The following is a 21,596-nucleotide window of genomic DNA, read 5'->3' on the forward strand; positions in this document are numbered from 1 at the left end:
GAGTCTCTCAGAGCAGCATGCAAACAAAACTCCCCCATGCAACAAACCCAGTCCAAAATCCTACATGGATTGACTTAAACCCAGGGGATAAGTGCTTTAAATTAATCTCATTGAATAAGAATGAGGCCAAACAACACTCTTTAAAATCATATTAAAAATCTATCAAAGGACAACTTGCACTGGGTGTGCTTTTCATTTTGTGAGAGTGAAGGCAGAGAGAATACAGCAACCTTCCTTACATTTACACAGCAGGAATGTAAATCAAAGACATTCTCTACTATTTAATTGTCCTTGTACCTCCTAGCAGATTCCACCTCTTACATTAATGAAGTACAAGGCTTCCCTACAAGTTTAGAATGGCAATATTTAAATTTGTTTTGCTAATTCACACCTGGAAGAAGCTGCAAACCTCCACGGTAAAGTGAATTTTAACCAGCATTTTAAAATATTAACTAGCACGTGTTTGTGGTAAAATTACTGCAGTAGAAGAAACCAAGGCTACAATCCAAAAGAAATATCAAGCTTAGCGAATAGGAACTGACCAAACTCGAGTCCTTCTGGTAAAGAAAGTGGAGCGGTGTTGAAGTTTAGAGCTGTTTCTTTAAGGGAGCTTTAACAGTCACAGTAAAAGAGAGTTTATTTTTTAAAATCACAATTTAGTGAAAACATCACACTGAGTATATGCCCTTTATAATAATGAAGTCTATTTCCAATGTAAACAGCACCTTCTGCAAGAGGATCCCAAAGTAATTTGAAACTATTAAAACATTTCACCTCACTCTACCCTGCTGAGGTTGGGTATTATCGTCATTTTACAAATGGGGAAACTGAGGCACTGGGCAGGGGACGAGATTGCCCAGAGGAGTCATAGAGCAAGTTTGTGTCAGGAGTAGACGTAGAAGTCAGCAGCTTTAAGTCTTAGTTCTGTGCTTTAGGCACAAGACTGTCTTCCCCCAATATACTGAACATTGGAATGTAACGGGCCTCGGGACAGGGCCTGTTTTATTACTATCCATTTGGACATCTTGCCAAGTGCAGCTGTGACCCTGGGCTCTACTCTAAAGCAAAGAATAAACACCCTGGGGAATTCTTAGTGGAATTAAACCTGGTGCAATGGCTTTAAAACAAAAAAATGATTGAAATCAAATGCTGGATGACACGTATCAGTCACGTGACAGAAACCATCTACAAGACTACAACTGTTCTAGTCCAAGGCTTATTTTTCCCCAAGGGTCAAGATTTTCCTTGACAAACATTTCATTAACGTGTTGCTTTCTGTTCACAGTTTGGGTTCTGAAACATCAACACATGAGTACAATTGCCCGGCCCGCTATAAAATGCAATCTAGGTACCAAGCACAGAAAGGATCTGTTGTCCAACTTTGTGGTCTATCTTCATTCTTTGCTCTTTTGGTTTGAAGGGAGCTGTCTGCAGTAGGAATGGATGACAAGGGGGCTAACCCCAGCTCTCATTTAGAACGTGGTAAATCTGAAGCAACTCCATTAAAGTCAGAATTACTCTGCATTCCAGCCACTCTGTGTTTATACTGTAGCAGCAGTGATTCAATTAAGGGCACATACATGCCAGTGGATTGCTAGTCTGCTCCTCTCTCAATGCAGGGACTGTCAATGATCCTTTAACAGTTGACTTCAGGTGTAAACAGGTGCAACCATTGTGTCAAATGCTGGAACAAGATCACAGCCTGAGTGGTCAAGCAGCAGCGTGGGGTTCGCTGCAGAGGCTGAAGGAATACCCCACTCCCCTCCATTCCATACCACAGATCCGCAGAATCATCACTCTGCAGCAGCTCTCCATCAAAGGTATTTATAAGGCACTATTACCTTAGCATCTAAGCACTGAAGAAAATTATGCTGAAGCACGAGTCCAGAACAAATGGTGTTTCTCTCTCTGCTCCCCTGGGTCACAGAGGAATGAGAATTTGGATGGGCAGGGAAGTTTTGCTGTTTTAATTACAGGCATTGTCCCTAGGGAAAGGTTTTATGGCAAAGGTGTGTCTTCAACTTGGAACTGAACATGCTCAGCCTGATCGCCTCTGGAAAGGAAGCCCCAAGTAGAGCCCTACCACCACCACCACCTCCCCCTGCCAGCATCTGAGAGGTGAAATCTGGGGCATTTCAAATACCTGCGCAGAGTAGCTGTCTTGGAGGGTCTCAAAGGCAGTCTCTGCCGGACCAAGGCCCCAACCCAAAGGTACCTTAGGAGAAGAACCTTGAATTCTCTTCTGAAGCGAATGGGGAGTCAGTGGAGATCAAAAGCACTCACGGGATGATGCACCAACTTCAGCTTTCTGGGGATGGTTCCACTTAGCCTCCGGGAGAGCAAGAATTGCAAGTCTGCGCCAACTGGGCAGCACAACTGTACCAGTCCCACCCAGGCAGGGCCCTTTCTAACCTTGAAAGGAGAGTGGGATCTGGCCCCTTATTATTGGTAAAGCACAAAGGGCGTTCTTGGCCCTATGCCAGGCAAAGATGTGGTCACTGCCCCATGGATCTTACAATCTAAATAAACAGGAGTCCAAAGATATAAGCGAGAAGGTGCACGAGCGTTTTTTTAGAGTGAGAATTCCAGGCTCCATCCACACACCAGGAACAGAACTCCTTGACTGTAAGGGTATATATGAATGGAAATCTGAAGTGCAGCATATCAGAACAGGTGGGATTAACTGAAAATTAAAAACAAGAGGCTTTATCACTTTTAAAACCAAACTCTGCTCTGAAATCAAACTAAAAGTCAATGGGACAATAAAGGCACTCTTTAAAATTAAAAAAACAGACAAATACACAGTAGAATTATGCTGATGTTTTCACACAACCGAGGTAGAATATCTATACCAAGAGCAACACTCAGATACTGATTTATATTAAATGTGGTTTAAATTTAGCTAAAATTAGCTAAAGCTGCTACATGTGATAAACTAGATCAGAATACAGATTCTGGGACAGACAATGCAATCAGTTGGGGTGTATAGGTGTAACCGAGAGCAGAATTTAGCTACATATAAACCCACTCATAAATCCTGAGGTTTGCAGAAGGGACCTCAAGATCATGATCAGATAAACGTTTGACTTTTCTTTAAATATACATCTATTTCCTTTACCATTTTTTCTGATGATCTCCCCCACCTTCCCTCCCAGAATCACTCAGCATTAATCCACAGCTACCAACTAAAAGACGGTGAGGCTCACAGAGAAAGGTATACAGGTAAAAAAGCTTAATCGCTCACTGTTCCATCAAGCCCAGGACACGCCCCAATAACACAGAGAGTGAGGAGATTTCCTAATGTCTGACTGAGGTGCTGGCAGCTCTTTGGTATTAGTAGTATAAATTCACCAACAGTCTCTATTAATTCTCATATGACAGTCATCTTGGAGAAGGTCATATTTTCCCCCCCTTCATGCACAGGATCAATTCTCCCCAAGCTTACACTTTTTGCATCACACAATGAGTCATTTGCAGCCTCAGGTTACTTTTTAAACCTGATTACCCGTCCCCTTCCCCAAATATCAGGAGGGTGGTTTCTTTATTTAATTTTGATCTAATAAATCCTGATTACCCTCCGACTCTCTGCCCTTCACTTTATTTTACATCGGAGCATTTTTTTCACATCCTTCTTTCTCAAAAACTACTGCTTTAAAACCAGGAAGGTGTTGTTCAGTGATCACCTGGGAAGAGAAGAGAAGAATTGCTCTGATACTCAAGAGTTACACTCACTTGACAAAATAAACACTTTTGGACTGATTGCGCCCCTTCTGCAACACGGGACACAACTCACTGTTACTCTGCAGCGTGTGTCATCACTTATCTCAGTGCCAAGTGGATATCATGCTGATTCGGGTACATTTTAAGCCCACTTTGCACTGCTGTGAATTCTGTTTCATATACGTTCTTATACCACCCTCCTTGCTGTTCTATCTGAGCCCCTTATGGTAGTGCATTAGGTGACGTGTAACATCTGTCATGTGTAGTTTGTTCTCTCTCTCTCATCCTCTCCCCGGGGGAGAATTGTGTGTGCAGTGGAGCGCTCTGTTTTGGTAGGGTTTGTGTTTTGGTTGAGGTTTATTTTGTTTTTTTTACAGTGCGTGTTGGCTATGTGTTTTTCTTAGAGAAGGCAGACTGAGGGAGTGAGCCTTGCACTCAGAGTGGAAGGTGGTGAATTTTGCAAACGTCCATAGTTCCAGTGGGGAACTCATTCTAGTCTCAGACCAGGCCTTGAGAAAGCGCCATTTCCTGCACAGAATGACAATCCAACGGAATCCTGGCCCGACTGACGTCACTGGGAGTTTTGCCATTGACTTCAAAAGAGTTAGGATTTATTCCAAGTGCCAGGCAATCATGAACGGGCCCAATCACAGCCTCCGTCCGATCACACCACAAAGAACTCCCAGGAGTCCCCTCCCTCCTGGGTTCTGAGGAGGAATAAAATCAATAAAAGAAGGAAGAAATTCCAGCTTTTGGGTCTTTCCACTTCAAAGGCAAACAGGGGAACACAAGGAGACAAATCAATTAGCCTAGAATATGCTCCTGAAAAGGCGAAGAAAATAAATAAATAAGCTTGACCGATGCAAGGGACGGCTAAAGTCAATGTGCTTTTCAGAATGAGCAATAAAGCGCGCTACAAAATGATGGTATCACTAAGCGTTAGAAATGCTCCTCACAGACTTTTCTGTGCTGAGAAGCAAGACATATTACATGTGGCTAAATCCTGAAGGATTCGGGGACAAATCCTACCTCTAAATTTTGCCCGAGAGAGGAGTAGGGAATGGAGCGCATGTCTATTTACGTACAATCTTGTTCTCAAGTGATGGGGACTTTTGCCATTCACTTCAATGCCATCTGGATCTGGCCCAAGCTCCACAGCTTGCTCAGGTCAGGTGAAGGCTTGGATACTAGCTAATCTCAGAATAAACAACTAAGATAGTAACGTCCAGGCACCACTTCAGCTTTCTCTATTAAAAAAACCCAAACAACTGGTTCCTATAGGCCTTTTAAACATCATAATCGCCCCAATGAACTCAGCTCCTATCTTAACCCATTTGATGGTCACTTTATTTTTTGGTGGTTGCACATTTCTCTCTACACTTCATTTGACTGCTCCACATTTTCTTTACAAAAACAAAGGTCATGGTTTAAAACAGCAAAACTTAGAAACTTTGTGCATCTTCATGAAGCTGCATTTATTTGCAATGGAGCAATCTTGACTGAGAACAGAACTTGTTTGATTTCGGCTCCATTCAGGTCTTCTGGGGGCTCAGCTCTCTGAGGGTTTAGCCTTTTAAAAATTCTCTGTTAAATTCTGGTGCACCTCAGTTTGCATTGCATGTCGCCTTCCCTTCTGCCCCATGCGTTCTCCAGAACTAGTTTCTGCAGCAAAGAGCTGGAAACTCCCAGTTCAGCTCAGCATTTTCTGGTTGCCAGGTTTGCCGTGTCCTTTCCTTCTCTTGACCTTGGATACACCAGAGTCCATCCCACTAGAGTATTCAGATCGCAAGATTTCAGCAAGGCGGCGTTTGCCTTGGGTTTTCCTGCGAAGGTCAGGCCTGGAAAGAAGAGAGCAAAGAGAAGGGGTTTAGATTTCTTTCCTTTTGAAATCCAGTTTGGTGGGTGACTTATTCTACAGCTGTGGAAGTGACATTCGCGCATTAGCACAAGTACAGCTTCCTCTCCTTGATGCCTGTTTTGAAATTCCGTCTCATGCAGAATTAGATATTGTTGTGACAGTTTTTCATAAAAGTGGCAAAATATCATGCCATTTTTAAAAGGGAGCCTTTGTTCTGAACAAATGCTCTGGTGGGGGGGTAGGCGCTGACGGCTGAAGTGTGTGACACAGCAGTTTGCAAATAAAAAAAACCCAGCCTGAAGACACTGAGCAATGAAAACATTTTATAACAGAACTAAACCCTGTGCTAAAAAAAAAACAAACAAACACCCCAACCCAAGACAATCTTTTCTGCCAGTAGCCTGCAAACAACACACACATCTCGTAGGGTTTTGTGGCAGATATGGCAATTTCCTGCAATATCCTGGAAAAACCTTATTGAACTAAATCTGAGTATCTTTGGAGTCCACTGCATGAAATACAAAGGTTCTGTATTATTGGGGGCCTGGCTGATCAAAGGACCACACTGAACAATATAGCAGACAAGAATGGTCTTTTGGGGCAATATGTATGAAGTGGGTTTCCTGAGAAATATCTAGGGGGAGGTGAATAAAAATTCCTGGCCTCCTCCCCAGGTATGCCAAACCCCAGCCTTTTGAAGCTATGCCCCAAGGAAGGGACCATATGATGATCTATTCCTGGAATCGGAAGATCAAGTCGCATAAGGGAAAAGTATGCATGGGTGTGCTTGTTCTGAGCTACCGCTGTTATGAACTTGTAAACACAAGGGTTTGAAGGATTGATTCCTACCAGAGCACCTGCAGGAGTTGGCAGGCAGGGTGATCCTGAGTAAGTACATTTATTAGGCTCTTTTATTCTTTTAATACGTTTTCTCTCTGATTCTTTCCCCTTAAGAATACATGTGCTTGCTTAGAAAGACCTGTGTGGTAACTTATACATGCGGGCAATGATGCCACTTATAGCCTCTGAAGAGAGAGCCACCGACGCTGGCCTGTTTACACACTCTGGCTTGCGGGCAATAACACAGTATAGGCACGGAATTGTGCAGCCTGGAAAAACCCCAGCCAGGAAGAAGAGAGATGCAGGTCTCTACCCAAGAGAGGTGATGGCTGATGAGCCGGATCACTGAGGGGTAAGGCAGGTACACAGTTGCCTGGAACTCTGACAGCTTCTGCACCAGAGACTGTTGCAAAGGCAACTGTATTCTGACTGGCTGCTACATTCCAAAACGGATCTTCTAGTGGTTCTATAGGCTCTGCCACTGTCCTGCTCTGTGGCCTTGGGCAAGTCACCTCCCCTCTTGGGGCTTCTGTTATCCTCCCAGCCTTTAGCTGTCTTGTCTGTTTAGAGTGTAAGTTCTTCAGGGCAGGAGCTATCACTCACTATGTATCTGGACAGTGCCTAGCCCAATGGAGCCCCAGCTGTGGTAGGTGCCTGTAGGTGCTAGAGTGATATAAGTAATAAATAGTAATAATAGATCTCAAAGCCCATTGCAAAGCAGGTAAGAATGTATCTGCTCCTCTACAGGAGGTGATGGTATACAACAGCAAGCCTGTGCATGCTCCGGCAGTGACATTCATTTATATACAGGGGTATACATTAGAGCAGAGCCTTAGAAACCATAGGCTTTCAGTCTTGCATTTTGTGTTATACTATCTACCAAGTGCCAGGTCATTTAGCAGAGGGGGAAACTGAGGTACAGAGGTGAAATGACTCCCCCAAAGTCACACAATGAGTTGGGGGAAAAGCCAGGAATAGAACCGAGGAGTCGTAGCATGCAGACACCTACTTTTACTTAGGCAGTAACTTTAGTCACCATTTACTTATTTAGGTGAGTTTCTCAACATATGATGAAGTTTCTGATTGACACTTTCATTGCATCTCCAAGCACTTAGTACAGTAATTTGAGTATTACTGGGCAACAAATAAGTTTACTTAACAACACAAAACTATTTGTGCTGAGGACAAGTAACCTCCCAGTAGCCGCCAGGCTGAATTTCAGCTCAGCAGGGAGGTTGTACAGCACTTTATTATCAATCAGGTGAAATCACTGTCCAATTAGTAAATCAATACCCCCTGCTACAGTGATCAGCTGTAGAGGGAGAGGCGGGGAATGGGAATGCAGGAGAGGAGAGGCTGCTTCCTGTAACCAGTGCCACAAATCGATGGAGCTGTGCTGTAGAACCTACACTAATCATTAAGAAAAATACAGCACTGCTGTTGTCGGGACCCTACTTAAACAAGAGGTGCAAGAGCCATAGGCAGTAGTAATAATCTATAGCAATAGTAAATTTGGAAGGTCAGGATCACCGGGCCAGATTCTGATCTCAGTTTCACCAGAGTAAATCCGGAAACTCCACTGACTTCTGTGTTACTGTAGATCGCTAGAGTGTTGTCTACAAGAATAGCAGCATCCAGACAACCACAGTGAGGAAGGATGGCTTTGTGGTTATGACACTGGGCTGTGGGCTCAGACCTGGATTCAGTCCTTGACTCTGCCACAGACTCCCTGTGCAATGCTGGGCAAATCACTTAATTTCACTGTGCCTCAGCTCCCCCAGCTGCAAAACAGGGACAATAATACACCTCCTGTCACTCCACACCCTGTTGTACAGCTACATTCATGAAGGTTTGTGGGGCCCCCAGGTACTATGGTGAGGGGCTCTGCAGAAAGGCTTACAAATGCATAAACACAGCTGTGGTACATACAGAACCTGGGTTCCTATAACTGGGGGACTGGCCAAGGTTTCTTTCTGTGATCTAGCACCTAGACATGACAGGCTCGAGCCCTAACCAGGACATGTCATGATGGGCAGAAAAATCCACACCTGTTAAATTCCTCCTTCCAGAAGAGCCATTCCAAAAGCAGCCATCCACGTCTGAGGTAGAGTTCTGCAAACCCAGGTAACTTAGGGGCACTGGTAGGAAAAAGGTTTCTCAACACACAGACCTATTCCGACTCTCTGAAATGCCAAGATTTTAGCACAGTTCAGAGGAGGAGCAAACACTTAAATGGATTAAAAAAACCCCCCATCCTCTCTTTCATTAGATGGGGTAAAATGTGAAAGGGTCAGAAAATGTCATAGTTCAGGGCACAAGATAGACACTAAGTGTTGGGGGTTAGGAAGAAACTTCCCCTATAAGCAAGTCATTCCATTAACTGTTCATTATGGGGTTCCTTGTACTGTCTTCTGAAGCATTTGGACCTGGCTGCTGTCAGAGGCAGGATGCTCTTCAAGATGGACCGTGGACCTGGTCTAGTCTGACAATTCCTATGTTCCTACTGTATCTGATCTTTGCGGCATCTGGACTCTGGCCAAGAATTACCTAAAGCAATATTGGATCAGAGGCACTAACTGGGACAGATGTCAAGAGCACGTTCCATTGACTTTTCAGGGGCATAGTTACACCCTGATTTCCCGTGCCAGGCTGGTTAAAGGTCTAAGAATTTCTCTGGGCTACACAGCTAGGAACTTGGCACCCCCTCCCCAGAGACAGCCCTGGTTCCTGTTCTTTCTTGTCAGACATCTAGAAGATGGTTTTAGTGTTGCCAGGTGATAGGTAAGATCAAAGTCCCTCTGGAGTCCCTCTAGTCACTTCATTAAGAGGGTGGGGACAAAGCTGTGTTTGTGCAGTGGGGCAGGGGTGGGGGGACAAGGAGGAGAGGGAGGGAGAGAGAGAAGCCAGTAATTGCGTGGTGTCATTTGGGGAATAAACCTCCACACTGGTAGGAATAAGAGACCACACTTAAAGCTGCCTGTGCACACCTGTAATTAAATTGCAGCCTTGGAGAACAGGGCACCAGGAGCCTCTGAAGAGAGACAATGACGGGAGCAGAGGAAATGGCCTAAAATGGTTTGTTTTATCCTGAGCAAAGATGAAGGTGGCCGGATGCGGCCAGTTTTCAAAAGAGGAAAAAGCTCAGCACTCCAGGGGAAACAATAACCCGGAGTCATTTGACGCACACTCAGTATAACAGGCGATTCCCACATCACTCTGAATACAAAACCAGGCTAGTATCCAGAGGGGTTTATCAGTGTAAGAAGCTGGCAGCCAGGTCAACCTCAAACACTCCCCGCCCCCGACATTTCTGAGGTCTCTGTAAAGTGCCAAGTGCTGGAGCGTGAATTCAGGAGGACAGCACCGTCCCTACATCTTGGTTTCTCTTTCCGAGAAAGAGAGAGAGAGAGAGAGAGAATGTAGAACTGACACAATAGAAAATAAATGGAAAAGTTGTGGGGCCTGGGAGGAAAAAAAGACAAGAGAAAACAACATACTAGAGTGGAAAAATTAGGCAATTTGCAATTTTTCTTCCCAGTATTCATCACTCTTAAAAATAACAGTTTCCTCCCATCCCCACCTTGCCCCACAATCCGAGAGTCACCACCCCAGAATGCTACCTCCATGCAGGTGGTCAGGCAGCTCCTAAATGACCAACAACCTCTCCTCCCCTCAAAGCAAAATCCAATGCCTGTTCTTCGACATGTATCTTCCAAGCACCATCCTTCAGCGTAGCTGCTCTGAAGCCTGTAGCACCATTGCTTGGTGCAAGAAATATAACCCACAGTTTGAGAACCCCAGCAGACTGTACCAGGCATGAATCATCACTTTCACACTGCCTTGGGCACTTGATGGCTTTGCAAGTGGAGTGGATTCAAATGTTTATCACCTTCTGGACTCCAAGGCCACTGATGGTAAAATGCAGAGGGAAAGGAAAACCAGGGAAACATCCAACAGAAATGAGTTGTGACACAGCCAAGATCCAAAACAAGACTAGTGCCGCTGACACTTTGCACCAAACCGAGTTTCGGAACATTTCAGCAGCTGCTGAGACCTTCTGGACAACTGAGAGGAAGAAACAGAAGTGAGACGGGCACTGGAGAGTGGAGAGAACACCCAGAAACTGTTCTGCTTCTCTATAATTTCTGCTTTTATCTGCCCATTTGAAGCAATCATCTGCTCCTGAGATTTGTTCTCAGTCTCCAAGTCATAAAAGCCACCTGTGACATCACAAAGTAGAAAAAACAAATGTAATCGAGTCGGTCAGTCTTGGGAATTCAACAAGAGAACTAAGATGATGTGAGTCTAAAGAAGAATGTTTCCTCCCTTCCCCTCAATGTTCTCCATGATGCGTTGTTTCTCATTTGTCTTGAACGGTGTGAAATCCTGGTGCAATGCAACGCAACAAGTCCCCATGACCTTTAACCAACACATGTAGGTTGTAGCAACCCAAGAAGTTCCCAGAATTGCTCCAGGTTTAGAAAGAGTATCAAGTTCTGACGCACAGACCTAGAACTCATGGTGTGTCTTTGGAGAAGAACTGAGCGGACTGTATAATTTATCAGAGAACATTCCAATGTGGATTGTGCCATCAATCTCAGCTAATTCCATCCTGCGGCTGAACTTCTGCCAGGCAACAGGGCTGGGATACCTCTGGGCCAAGGCTGTTGCAACACCTGCTTTTTCTACCTTTCGTGTTGGATGAGCCATCTGCAGCCAACGCAACCCAGGCTTTTTTGGGCAAAGAATTCATCAGTGATGCTGCGCTCCTTTCAACAAGTCAACAGATGGCCTACGTACAACGTCATCAGCTGATGCAAACAAGCTTGGTAAGATAAAGGGAAAATATCATTGGATCACACTGAGCATCAACTGTCGCTCTGCTGCAGAAAATGTTAACCAATAAAGAAGCCAACCTTAGAATTATCTAGGTCGATCACACTATAGCTGTACATAAGAGAACTGACAGATCCCTCAGTTATCAACCATCCCCTATTCTTCTCCTTATGGAGTCAGGATGAAAAAATGCCACTGGAGAGCTGTTCACCACACAGAATCCTGGCCTGTGTCTACTCACTCCCTTGGCCTAACAGGCAGGAGAGACTCTTCAAACAGAGCGAGGTGTTCAATTCCAGCACCGGTCATTGCAATTTTCTGGCTCCACCTGCTTGGCTTAGAACACTGCAAAGCCAAAAGATGGAGCAAAGATTCTGTATTGTGGCTTTGGTGGGATAAGACAGGCATTCAAAGAGCACCTCCTCTGCCTCGCATGCATATGAGGATTATAAAGCATACTCTGCTTTCAGGACAAACCTTCTGCCAGCATCATGATGCTGGTAAGAAGGACTTGCCTGTTTTGCATGAAATACGGTGCGGAATGACTGTGCATTTGTCTCTACTGACTAGCTCCTCTCCTACCGGCCATTCCTCCTGCATTTTTTGGATCAACTTTGAATTTCTGAGTCTGGTTCCAGCCCTTCTCTTGTATCTTACATTTGGTCCTGTTTGCCTTTCTGCAGAGCAGACAGTCGATCAACCAAACTGAGAGAAATCCCTCAATGGGCAAAACTCCAGATTTGCCTTTGACTAATTAAGTGATATTAAGGAAGCTGTAAATGCCACACACAAATTGGCAGGCAAGCTGCTTCTAATGATTAGATTATTGCTTCGTAGGAAGATACAGCTGCAGCCTTGCTATGAGAGCCCTTTTGTTAGAGGAGTCAGTCTTTTCAAGGTTGTCAATGCCAAGGAAAAGTTCAAAGGGGTCACACCAAGGATACCAAAAAAAAAGGTACCAGTTTGCATCCCATTCTGCTCCCCAATGCCTGGGTGTGAGGCAGTCACGAGAGCGATCAGGAGAAGGATATGACTTCGGGTATAATGTATCACTCCAAGCAGAGTTAGTATAACTGACCACTACGTAGTCCATGTCAAAGTGCTCATCAGATGAACACGCGTAGCAACGTCACTACTTAGAGGAGGGGAGCTAGAGGAGAGACCAGCTGATCAATGTTCCACAGCAACGGTGATGTACATGGGCACAGGCATTTTCACCCCTGTCTCATCTAATTCTGAGAAGGCTTTCATGACACTGTGGTACAAAACACCTGAGCCCGGTCTGTGCTAATGCTTTCATCTCTGGTGGCACAGGTACAGATGCAACATTGCTGAGAAACAGGTACTCATTCTCCTAATGCAGACAAAGCCAAACGGCCCGAACCACTGAGGTGCTGAACACCCAGAGCTCACTTTGAAGTCACTGGGAGTGGAGGGAACTGAGCACACCCCCCAGTCTGGGCCCTTAGTGGGGAAGGAAAATGTAACAGACCAATTCGCCATCCAACTGGCCAGTGTGCTAGGCACCTTACAGACCTGCAAGTCTGACCTGTGCACTAAAAAGCTTGTCATCTAAAGAAGAGCTTTTAAAACTTTCTACCTAGCTAGCTACTTAGACAGCCCCACTGTAATACCTGGGTGCATCAAATTCATGAATGCATTTATCCTCACATCACCTCTGTGAGGGATTATCGTCTTCATTTTACTGATGGGGAACGGGGGCACAGAGAGATGATGTGACTTGATTTAGCAAGGTCCATACAGGAAATCTGCAAACTGAACTCTGGTCTCTGGAACCCCTGCCCAGTGCCTTAACTACAAGTCCATACCTCTTCCCTTTCCCTGAAGCAACAATTAATGGACACTGCCAAAGGCCCTGGTGATGACACTTTGCTCACAGTGTTTTAGAACAATTAATTAAATTAAGCCTCATAAAGACCCCTGTGAGGCAGGCAACACAGACTAGTGGGCTGGTCGGGTAAGTCCTACGTTCTTTATAACTTTTCATTTGTTACTTTATGTTCTAGTCCTTATTTTAACATCCCCTTTCTTCCCCTCCCAGAAAAGAGATAATATTCAAATATCAGCCTTTAATGTTAAATGGAATCATTGTAATGGACTTAGAAGTTGGTGGTGCCCAAGATTTTTTTGTACTTTTGTAACTGAAAAATGACTTCAGAGGAGCAGAGAATTCCCAGTCCAGCTTGGCAATCAAGCAGCAGCACTCCCCATCCTGATTATCCCACGTACAGTTCCTCACACAGAGAAAATAACTGGATGGAACTGGAACAGCATTCAGGCACAAAGGAACATGGGAACTGCCAGACTGGATCAGACCCGAGGTCCATCTAGCTCGGTGTCCTGTCTCAGACAGTAGCCAGCACTAGCTGCTTCAGAGGAAGGTGTAAGAACCCCTCAATAGACAGATGGGATGTAATCTACCCCCATCCCCCATAAAGATCTCACCAGATCCCTAACAGAGACTGGCTTAAACCCTAAAATGTTAGGTATTTTCCCCTTTCAAAACTTTTTTTTTTTTTTGGCTGCATTAATTATAACAACTCTAACTATTCCTATTAACTATATAAACATCCAATCCTTCTTTCAATCTCGGTAAGTTTGTGACCTCAATGACATCATGTGGCAAAGAGTTCCACCGTCTTTGACAGGAGAGAAAACTGCCAACTCCTCCTATACAACTACTAAATAAATGCTGCATTTCACCTTCCAAGAAGATCCTGAGTATTATTTTAATACAACATGCTATCTTCAGAATCAAGTCTTGCAAAGAGTGGTATTATTAAGGGGTTATTTAGTTTATACCAAACAGTTTATGAAGAGTACTAGCAAGCGTAAGAGACAGAGAAAACAAATGTGTGTATTCAGGATGAAAAGAGTGTGATACAGCATTTCAGCATTTACAACAAAACAAACACCTGGCTGCCATGTTGTCAGTTTTTGGCTTTTCTACCTGGTCTCTCTAAGGGTGATTAAGGAAGGATGTTTGAAAAAATGAAAAAAAACCCTTGTCTTTGTCTGTTTAATGACCCTCTCCCCTGCACTTTATTTCTCTATTTCTTTCTTTGTCTCTGGGCTGTCTGTTCTTTATTCTCCATGCAGGTGGTGAGAGATGGGGCTTTGGTTTGCAGACTACTAAAAAGATATCGGGTGTTTGGACACAATGTGTAATTACCATATGACAACCAATGCTTGCTTTATCACATGATAAACATTATGAAAAAGAAAGTCTGTTCAATGGCTGTGCTGCTATTATTTCAAGCCTGTATTTTACAAGCAATTAAAAAAAAATCAAGGCAAAATTCTGATTTCAGTTACACCAATGTGTAAATCCAGAGTAACGCTACAGAAATTAAGAGTTTCTCTGGATTTACATTAATGTAACAGAGAGCAGAATTTGAACCTATATTCACTACTCTTTTCACTATACATTCTAATATAGCCTCTCTCTCTCTCTCTCTCTCTCTCTCATACACACAGAGAGAAAGTTAATTAAAAAACAAGGTTCTGCGCAGAACAACAATTGTTGTACAGGGCAACTCTGGTTATTTTGTGGAGTCTTTATTTTCCAGCTGCCCCAAGTTTTGAAATCTGGAGTCTGAGCCGTGACCGCCCTGTGCAAAGCCTGCTCACTTTCCCTGACCTGCAATTATACAAATCCATGGGCACGTGAGCGTTCAAGTCACTCTTGCACCATTTGTTCTAACGCCCCCCCACTGCCTCATGCTACCTACTGTATCTTCAGCCTGTCTGTACGCTAATGGGATGGGAGGCTTGGGGAGGAGGAATGCCACCTAAAGAGGCACATAACAACAGAAAAAGTAGCTGTAACAGAGTAGCAACATCACAGGAACAGAGAGGGGCATTGTCAGGGGCCGAGTAATCCTGTGACACACTGCTGTCAGTCATCACTTGGCTCCCCGCTGGGCCAGCAAGACATCAAAGCCCGCCCCATACCATCTTACATGCTCTTTATCGGCTAAGCAGGCTATTCTTCCCTAAATAAAGCCCTGTTAAATCCCTGGCTCACAAGGGCATTCCCGTCCTGTTGCCCATCTGCTGGCGAGGGTCAGCTGAAGCAGGAGGCAGAGCCCCGGCCTATCCCCGGTGGCTTCTCAAAGCAGGGACAATGCTGTCTCCAACTTTCCCCCCCCCCTTCTCCCCAGCATCTCCTTCCCCTCCCCCCTTGCTTTTTCCAGTGTCTGTGCATGAGCTGGAGATGACACAGGCCTACAAACCATTATGTGGAGTAGTACTTTAAATGCACGGCAAACACTTGCTAATATGAGTTTGCAGCCACCATTACACAGAAAGAGTCCAACAGACATTTATTAACGAAAAGAGACTTTCTTCCTTTTAAACACAGCTACCGTTTAGTGGCAAGCGATTACTGGGAGCGAGTCCTCTGCTGTGGCTCCTGAGCAGGACCGTGGTGCCAATATTTCCTCCTTTCCAAGCGGAAGGGCCTTCATTTGTGTGGGATGAACTGGAAACACCAACGGTCTGATTTTCAGAGGTGCCAAGCACCCACAACACTGCAAGTTAATGAGAGCTATGGGGGCTCCGCACCGCTGAAAACCAAGCCCACTGTGTCTCAGGTTGGTCACACAAGAACCGAGACAGCCCAAATTAGGCCCTGTCTACACACAAAAGTTGTACTACTTCAACTATACTGGTATGAATCCCCTAGTGTGGATGCAGCAATACTGGTATAAAGGAGCTTATAGCTTATGCCTGTAAGGGAAGGGGAATAAGCTATTAAAGGCACCTTTACATCAGTGTAACTTAAGTGCTCAGTAGGGGTTGCATGAGTAGAACCATAAAACAGTTTGAAAAAAAAAACAAAAAACCCACTCCCCTAACCAACATAAATATACCAGTACAAGAACTGTGTACAGACCGGGCCTTTGCAGACCTTTTTGGGAAGAACGGGCTTTGTGCGCAGCAGACGGCAGGGGTGGGAATGCGTAAAGCACTGGATGAGCCAGAGCTGCCTGGGTCTGATCAAACACAAATTGCAGCCAGCTCTCTAAAAAGCAGGGGTGGCTGATCCACCCTTCCCCAGTCTGGCAGACAAATTCAACCTTCACCAGCAAACCCAGGAGAGGCTTCATCAGCCCAGTCTGTGTTACAGGATGAGCCCACAACTAAACCCAGAGGCAATGCAACAGGTCTGTGCAACTCTGGATTTGCTGACAAACAACTATCGGTCTATTGATTAACAATGAGTCATTTGGACTGATTCAAACTCGCTGAAAGTCTGGAGTGTTTAAAGCCCTGGTTGTAGTTTAACCACTAAGCCTTGTCTATACCAGGCTTTTCCTTAATTTCCTGTAGTTGCACTAGCACCAGTGAGACACTGCCCGTGGTAGGAACAGTGGGATTGCTAGTGTAATGGTAAAGGAGCAAATCCCGCAAGAAGATGAACTGAGGAAGTGCAGATGCAGGGCACCTCTGGGGATCTGGCCCAAGAACATTGTTAGCTGTAAGTGACAAGTAATATTTTGCGATCATCAGATTTATAAAGTAAAGTACTTTACAAATATTAATTAAGCCTCACAATCGTCTCACCAGCATCATCCTCATTTTACCAGCGATGACACGGAGAAGCTAAGGTCAACATTTTCAAATCTGGGGGGCTAGATTCTCAGCTGGTGTAAATGGGCATAACTCCCAAGGCTTCCTATGATACTGGGCCTATTTACACCAGTTAGGCGTCTGGCCCTGGGTGCCTAAAGTCAGACACCTAAATTCGTATGAAACCACTTCAGCAGCCTGATTTTCAGAGCTCAAGTCACTGGGTATTGTGAGTACTCAGAACCTCGGACAATCAGCCCTGTTGTTTATGTGCCTAACGTTGGAAATGTGAGTTTGGTGACACACCCAAGGCTGCACAGTAGCAGATAAGGGAACAGAACATCTAGGAGTTCTGAATTCCATTCTTCTGCTTTGAGGATGACGATGTGTTACTTAGACTGCAGTAGTGCTGAGAGGCCAGTAATGCTAAGTGCTATGCAAACATGTAGCAAGAAGATGGCCCCTGCCCAGAAGAGATTACAGTCTAGGTTTAAGATGAGAGGCAGATATGACAAACAGATGAGAGGAACGCAAGGTAACAGTGCGACGATAGTGATAAGCAACGGTCGCAGCACACCTGCTGCCTAACCACCGCCAAGTGTTTTGTAGGTCTCGATGGGTTCTACGGAGAGATGCCAGGGAGGATAATGCCTTGCAGATGCAGGGAGCTCCTTGAATGTGTAAGGGACAGTGCATGGGGGAAAAGCACCGACACAGCTTGCTGGGAAATCTGAAAAATAGGCAATCAGTGTAGGCATCACCGGCAGAATGGAGGTGGGAGTTTACACTTCTGTAGCACAGAAGAGAGGATAAATGGGATGGGAATACGCCATGAAAGCCCTTAAAAGTGAAGACCAGTCATTTGTGCTTGATGCGGTGGAAAAAGGGGAGCCAGTGGAGGGCATAAATTGGGAGTGCTATGGTCTCAAAGCAAGCCAGGAAGATCCTTTCTGCAGCAGCAACTGGGGGAGAGGAGGCTGCATTTGCCGAGGCCAGAGAGGAGGAGGTTGCAGTGGCTGAGCCGGGATATAAATGTTTGCTAATGCAGCCTCACTGCTAATGAACAGGAGAGTCACTTCTTAAAAACTTGAAAGTGAAAGCGTTCATCTCCTCACCATGCCTTCGATGCCAGCGCTTCCCCATCCAACACAGAATACCAGCCACGAGAGACTACATTAAACTAGGTCGGGGAGATGCTACAGGAGAATTTTTCTGAACATGTGGGAAAACAATGGTCTCAGCTTCTGAATGCCCAGAGGGCCAGCCTGGGAAGCAGGGTCGGCTCTAGGAATTTTGCCGCCCCAAGCACGGCAGGCAGGCTGCCTTCGGCGGCTTGCCTGCAAGAGGTCCCCGGTCCCGCGGATTCAGTGGCACGCCTGCGGGAGGTCTGCCGAAGCCGCGGGACCAGTGGACCCTTCGCAAGCATGCCGCCGAAGGCAACCTGTCTGCCACCCTCGCGGCGGCCAGCAGAGCGCCCCCCGTGGCTTGCCGCCCCAGGCACGTGCTTGGCGTGCTGGTGCCTGGAGCCGCCTCTGCTGGGAAGGTGTATTGTGGAACGTAGTATTTGCACTGTATACAAAGTAACATGCAAAGCAAAGCAATTCCTCTAAGCACCCCGCTGACTTGGGGATACTCTTCAGGAATCAGTTCAAGTGAAAACTATTATCTCTTGCAAACATTCAGAGTGAAGGGCCATGTCCCAGAGAACATACCTCCGGGAGGGAGAAGGGGGTAGTGAGCCGCTGGAACAGTGGTTCTCAACCTGCGGCCCATGGGCTGTTTGCAGCCCAATCAGCACAGAGCTGCGGCTCATGTGACATCCTCAGGGCCATACAGGTAGTATTGGATGTGGCCCGCAACGGTAAATAAGTTGAGAACCACTGCTCTAGGAGGTGCTAGAGCCTGGCAGCGGTGGAGACCAAATACTTGTCAATGGGAGAGAAAGATTCCAAGTTGTGAAATTTGTCACATTCTGCACTGTGTCCCGGAATGTTCACAGCAACCTTTGTATCCCGTCCCCCCTGCCTGCTTGCCTGTCCAAGCCCCAACACAGAGACTTCTGGCAGGTTCATTTCCTCCTCACATGAACTCTTCAAAGGGGGGAGAAAAAACTCCCAATCAAACCACGACCTTCCTGTTGAAAAGGCCAACTGGAGATGGTGTTTTCACAGAGGTAACAAGTGCCCGGAAAATAGAAATAAAACAACCGCAGCAAACTCAGAGCTACCGGGTGCAGAGCTGCTGATCCACACAGGAGCATCTTCATGCTTCTAAACTGAACTCAGAAAAGGTGATATTTACTGGAAGCCAAAATACAAGGTAATTTCATTTTTTTTTTTTTTAAAGACTGAGTGCCCACTCAAACACCCAGTTCAGCCGTGTTTAGTAATAAAGCTAATCAAAATAACACTTAGGACTAATAAAGGCTTTGGGAAAATAAACTAATTAAGTATACACTGCAATTAGCACTGGCGGAAACTGAGGCACAGAGAAATCACATAACTTGCCTAATCAAACAAATCAGTATCACAGCCAGAATTTCCTGGCTCCCAGTCCTATGTTCAGGATCGTTAGATCAGCCAGAAGCATTGCTTGTATTTATGAGGCTCATTTGGTCAAACACTGCCCACGGCCCAGGCAGTTCGCCTCGGCGGCACGCCCGCTCTCCCACATCAGGCTTCTAGGTCGCTCTCTTGTCCAGGTCTCATGTGCAGCAGTGACATTACAGTGGGCCAGGCGACACTGACACACATCCACAGACCAACCCCAGTTTTGCCAATGCCCTTTGGCTCATGCAGCAGAAGCGAATAGCTCTGTGCGGCGAACACCCAAGGATTTATTTCAGAATACGATCTGTTAATCTGAAAGGGGGAAGCGTGTTCATTTAAAGAAATAGATCAGAGAGGCAGAGATCCTAAGAGGCCAAATGAAACAGCACCTCTCTCCCCCCCTGCATGCTCATTAGCAGATTCATGGGGAAACATGCCACACGGCCACGCCTCAGTGCAGCTCAGCGTCGGGCAGATGTGACACGGTTAAGCCTTGTAGGCAGGTGTGTGTGTGTGGTGTCACTGTACAGTGTGTGTGGGTGTGTCCCCAAAGATGCTTGGCACAGAAATTCTGCCTTTCAACAACTGGCCAGAGGCACAGTGTATTGTCTACTCAATGTGGGCACTCAGTAGCACTGTCAGGTTATCTAATGGCCAAATGAAGTCCTCAGATGAGTCGCCCTCCGCTCAGAGCAGGTCATGCTTTTCCTAAGAGCCACCCACTGTATCCCACGGCCTCGCGAGTGACTTTTGGGTAGCAAGTCATTCAACAGCCCAGGGCCTCTCCATGACCCCAGCCCCCAGCACAGCGTGTAAAGAGGAGGGTGGCTGTTATTAAAGCAGAAGTCAATAGGGCAAACAAAAAACGCGAGCCCTCTTGAAGCAGCTCTTTCCACTGCAAACAGAAGCTATCAGGCCTTTTTCTTTTCTCTCTCCTGGGGGAGGCTCCTGACTGATTGGATGGTGGGACATTGTGTTGACAGTAGAAAGAGTGGACCCAGAGGGGCAGGTGTTTTTTGCGTCCTTGTCTCCATCTTTCTGTTCCTCAATTTATCCCAGTTTTCTCCCATTATTTCTCAGCCCCGTCGGTAGAAAACATTCAAACCAGGGGTCAAAACGACATGCTCATGATGTGGCCCTGGCTCCAGAGAGCTGGATCTTCCTACCTTTTTGGTTGCAGTTTGGTTTTCTTTCCTGGACTGGCAGCCATGGAGGCGCTGAGGCTCTGAGGGGCATCTCTCAGCCCAAAGCTCTTGGCTACATGGCCCAGATGGAGGGATTTGATGTGGAAGATGTGCTTCAGGGTCTTGGGGTAGGTGGTGTAGGAGCGAAGGAACGACTGCAGCGCTGCGAAGGACAGAGAGAGAGTTATGCTTTCTACCGCATTCTGGATTTTTTTTTTTAAAAACCTACTCCATCCTGCCTGTCTCAGCTGAAAGGATGTTGCTGAGCCATTTGTGACACCCTGGATATCAGCTCTAGGAATGGTTGGGATATTAAAAATACGAGAGGTATTAGTGCCCAATCCTGTGGGAGGAGGAAAGTTGTGAGGCGAGAGGTCGGGAGCAGAAAAGAAGCGACATGAAGATACACTGGGTTTGCACAGGTCTGCCTCCTCTAAACGCTGCCCCCCTGTCCGACAGAGTGGTGGTCTTCAACCGGCTCAGGAACTGAGCTGGTGACGTCGTCCGGAAGAAGCTTAGAGAGGGGAAAAAGGGGAGGTAGGAGGCGGAAGAAGACAGGAAGGCAGGGGGATGAAGAGAGGCAGAGAAGGGGTTGTGAGGAGGGTCGGGGGCAGACTCCTCCGGTACCACGATCCCAGCAACCAATAAATTCTTCGCCAGTCACCAGCTAGTCCCTTAGAAATACTTGAGAGACACATGGATTTTCCGTTTCATCACCAGGCTGAGAACAGAGCTCACCTTCTAAAAGGGAAAAAAAACCCAGTAGCATGTACATTTCCTTCGAGTCTTTACTCCTCTAATGCCTTCCTCAGATCTCACTGCTCTAAGGACAAGCCTCATGAATGGCAACACTGCGAACCACACCGGTGGCTATCCCAGAATGCTAAGCGCACCCACACCTCAGGCTGCAGCTTTCCTCTCTGCTATTGGGACACTCTTTGACTGAGGCTCACCCCCCGTTTCCCAAAATCCCCTGCTCGGCTCACTAAATCTCCCATTCAGACCTCCACCGAC

At 46.0% G+C, this 21,596-nt stretch overlaps 1 protein-coding gene across 3 annotated transcripts in view; it reads right to left on the reverse strand.

Annotated features, from left to right (window-relative positions):
- Positions 1 to 2,241: 2,241 nt before the first annotated feature.
- Positions 2,242 to 21,596, reverse strand: part of DDX31 (DEAD-box helicase 31) — a 97,119-nt gene continuing 77,764 nt past the window's right edge. For all 3 annotated transcript variants that reach the window (XM_039506657.1, XM_039506658.1, XM_039506659.1), the window contains exons 21-22: positions 20,565 to 20,745; positions 2,242 to 5,558 (exon numbers count right to left, since the gene is read on the reverse strand). In XM_039506657.1, the coding sequence (XP_039362591.1) occupies positions 5,411 to 5,558; positions 20,565 to 20,745 (329 nt within the window). In that variant the 3' untranslated portion in view covers positions 2,242 to 5,410. The remainder of the gene's footprint in view (positions 5,559 to 20,564; positions 20,746 to 21,596) is intronic.

The sequence above is a fragment of the Mauremys reevesii genome, linkage group 19, assembly GCF_016161935.1.
Source record: "Mauremys reevesii isolate NIE-2019 linkage group 19, ASM1616193v1, whole genome shotgun sequence".
NCBI classification, from domain to species: domain Eukaryota; kingdom Metazoa; phylum Chordata; order Testudines; family Geoemydidae; genus Mauremys; species Mauremys reevesii.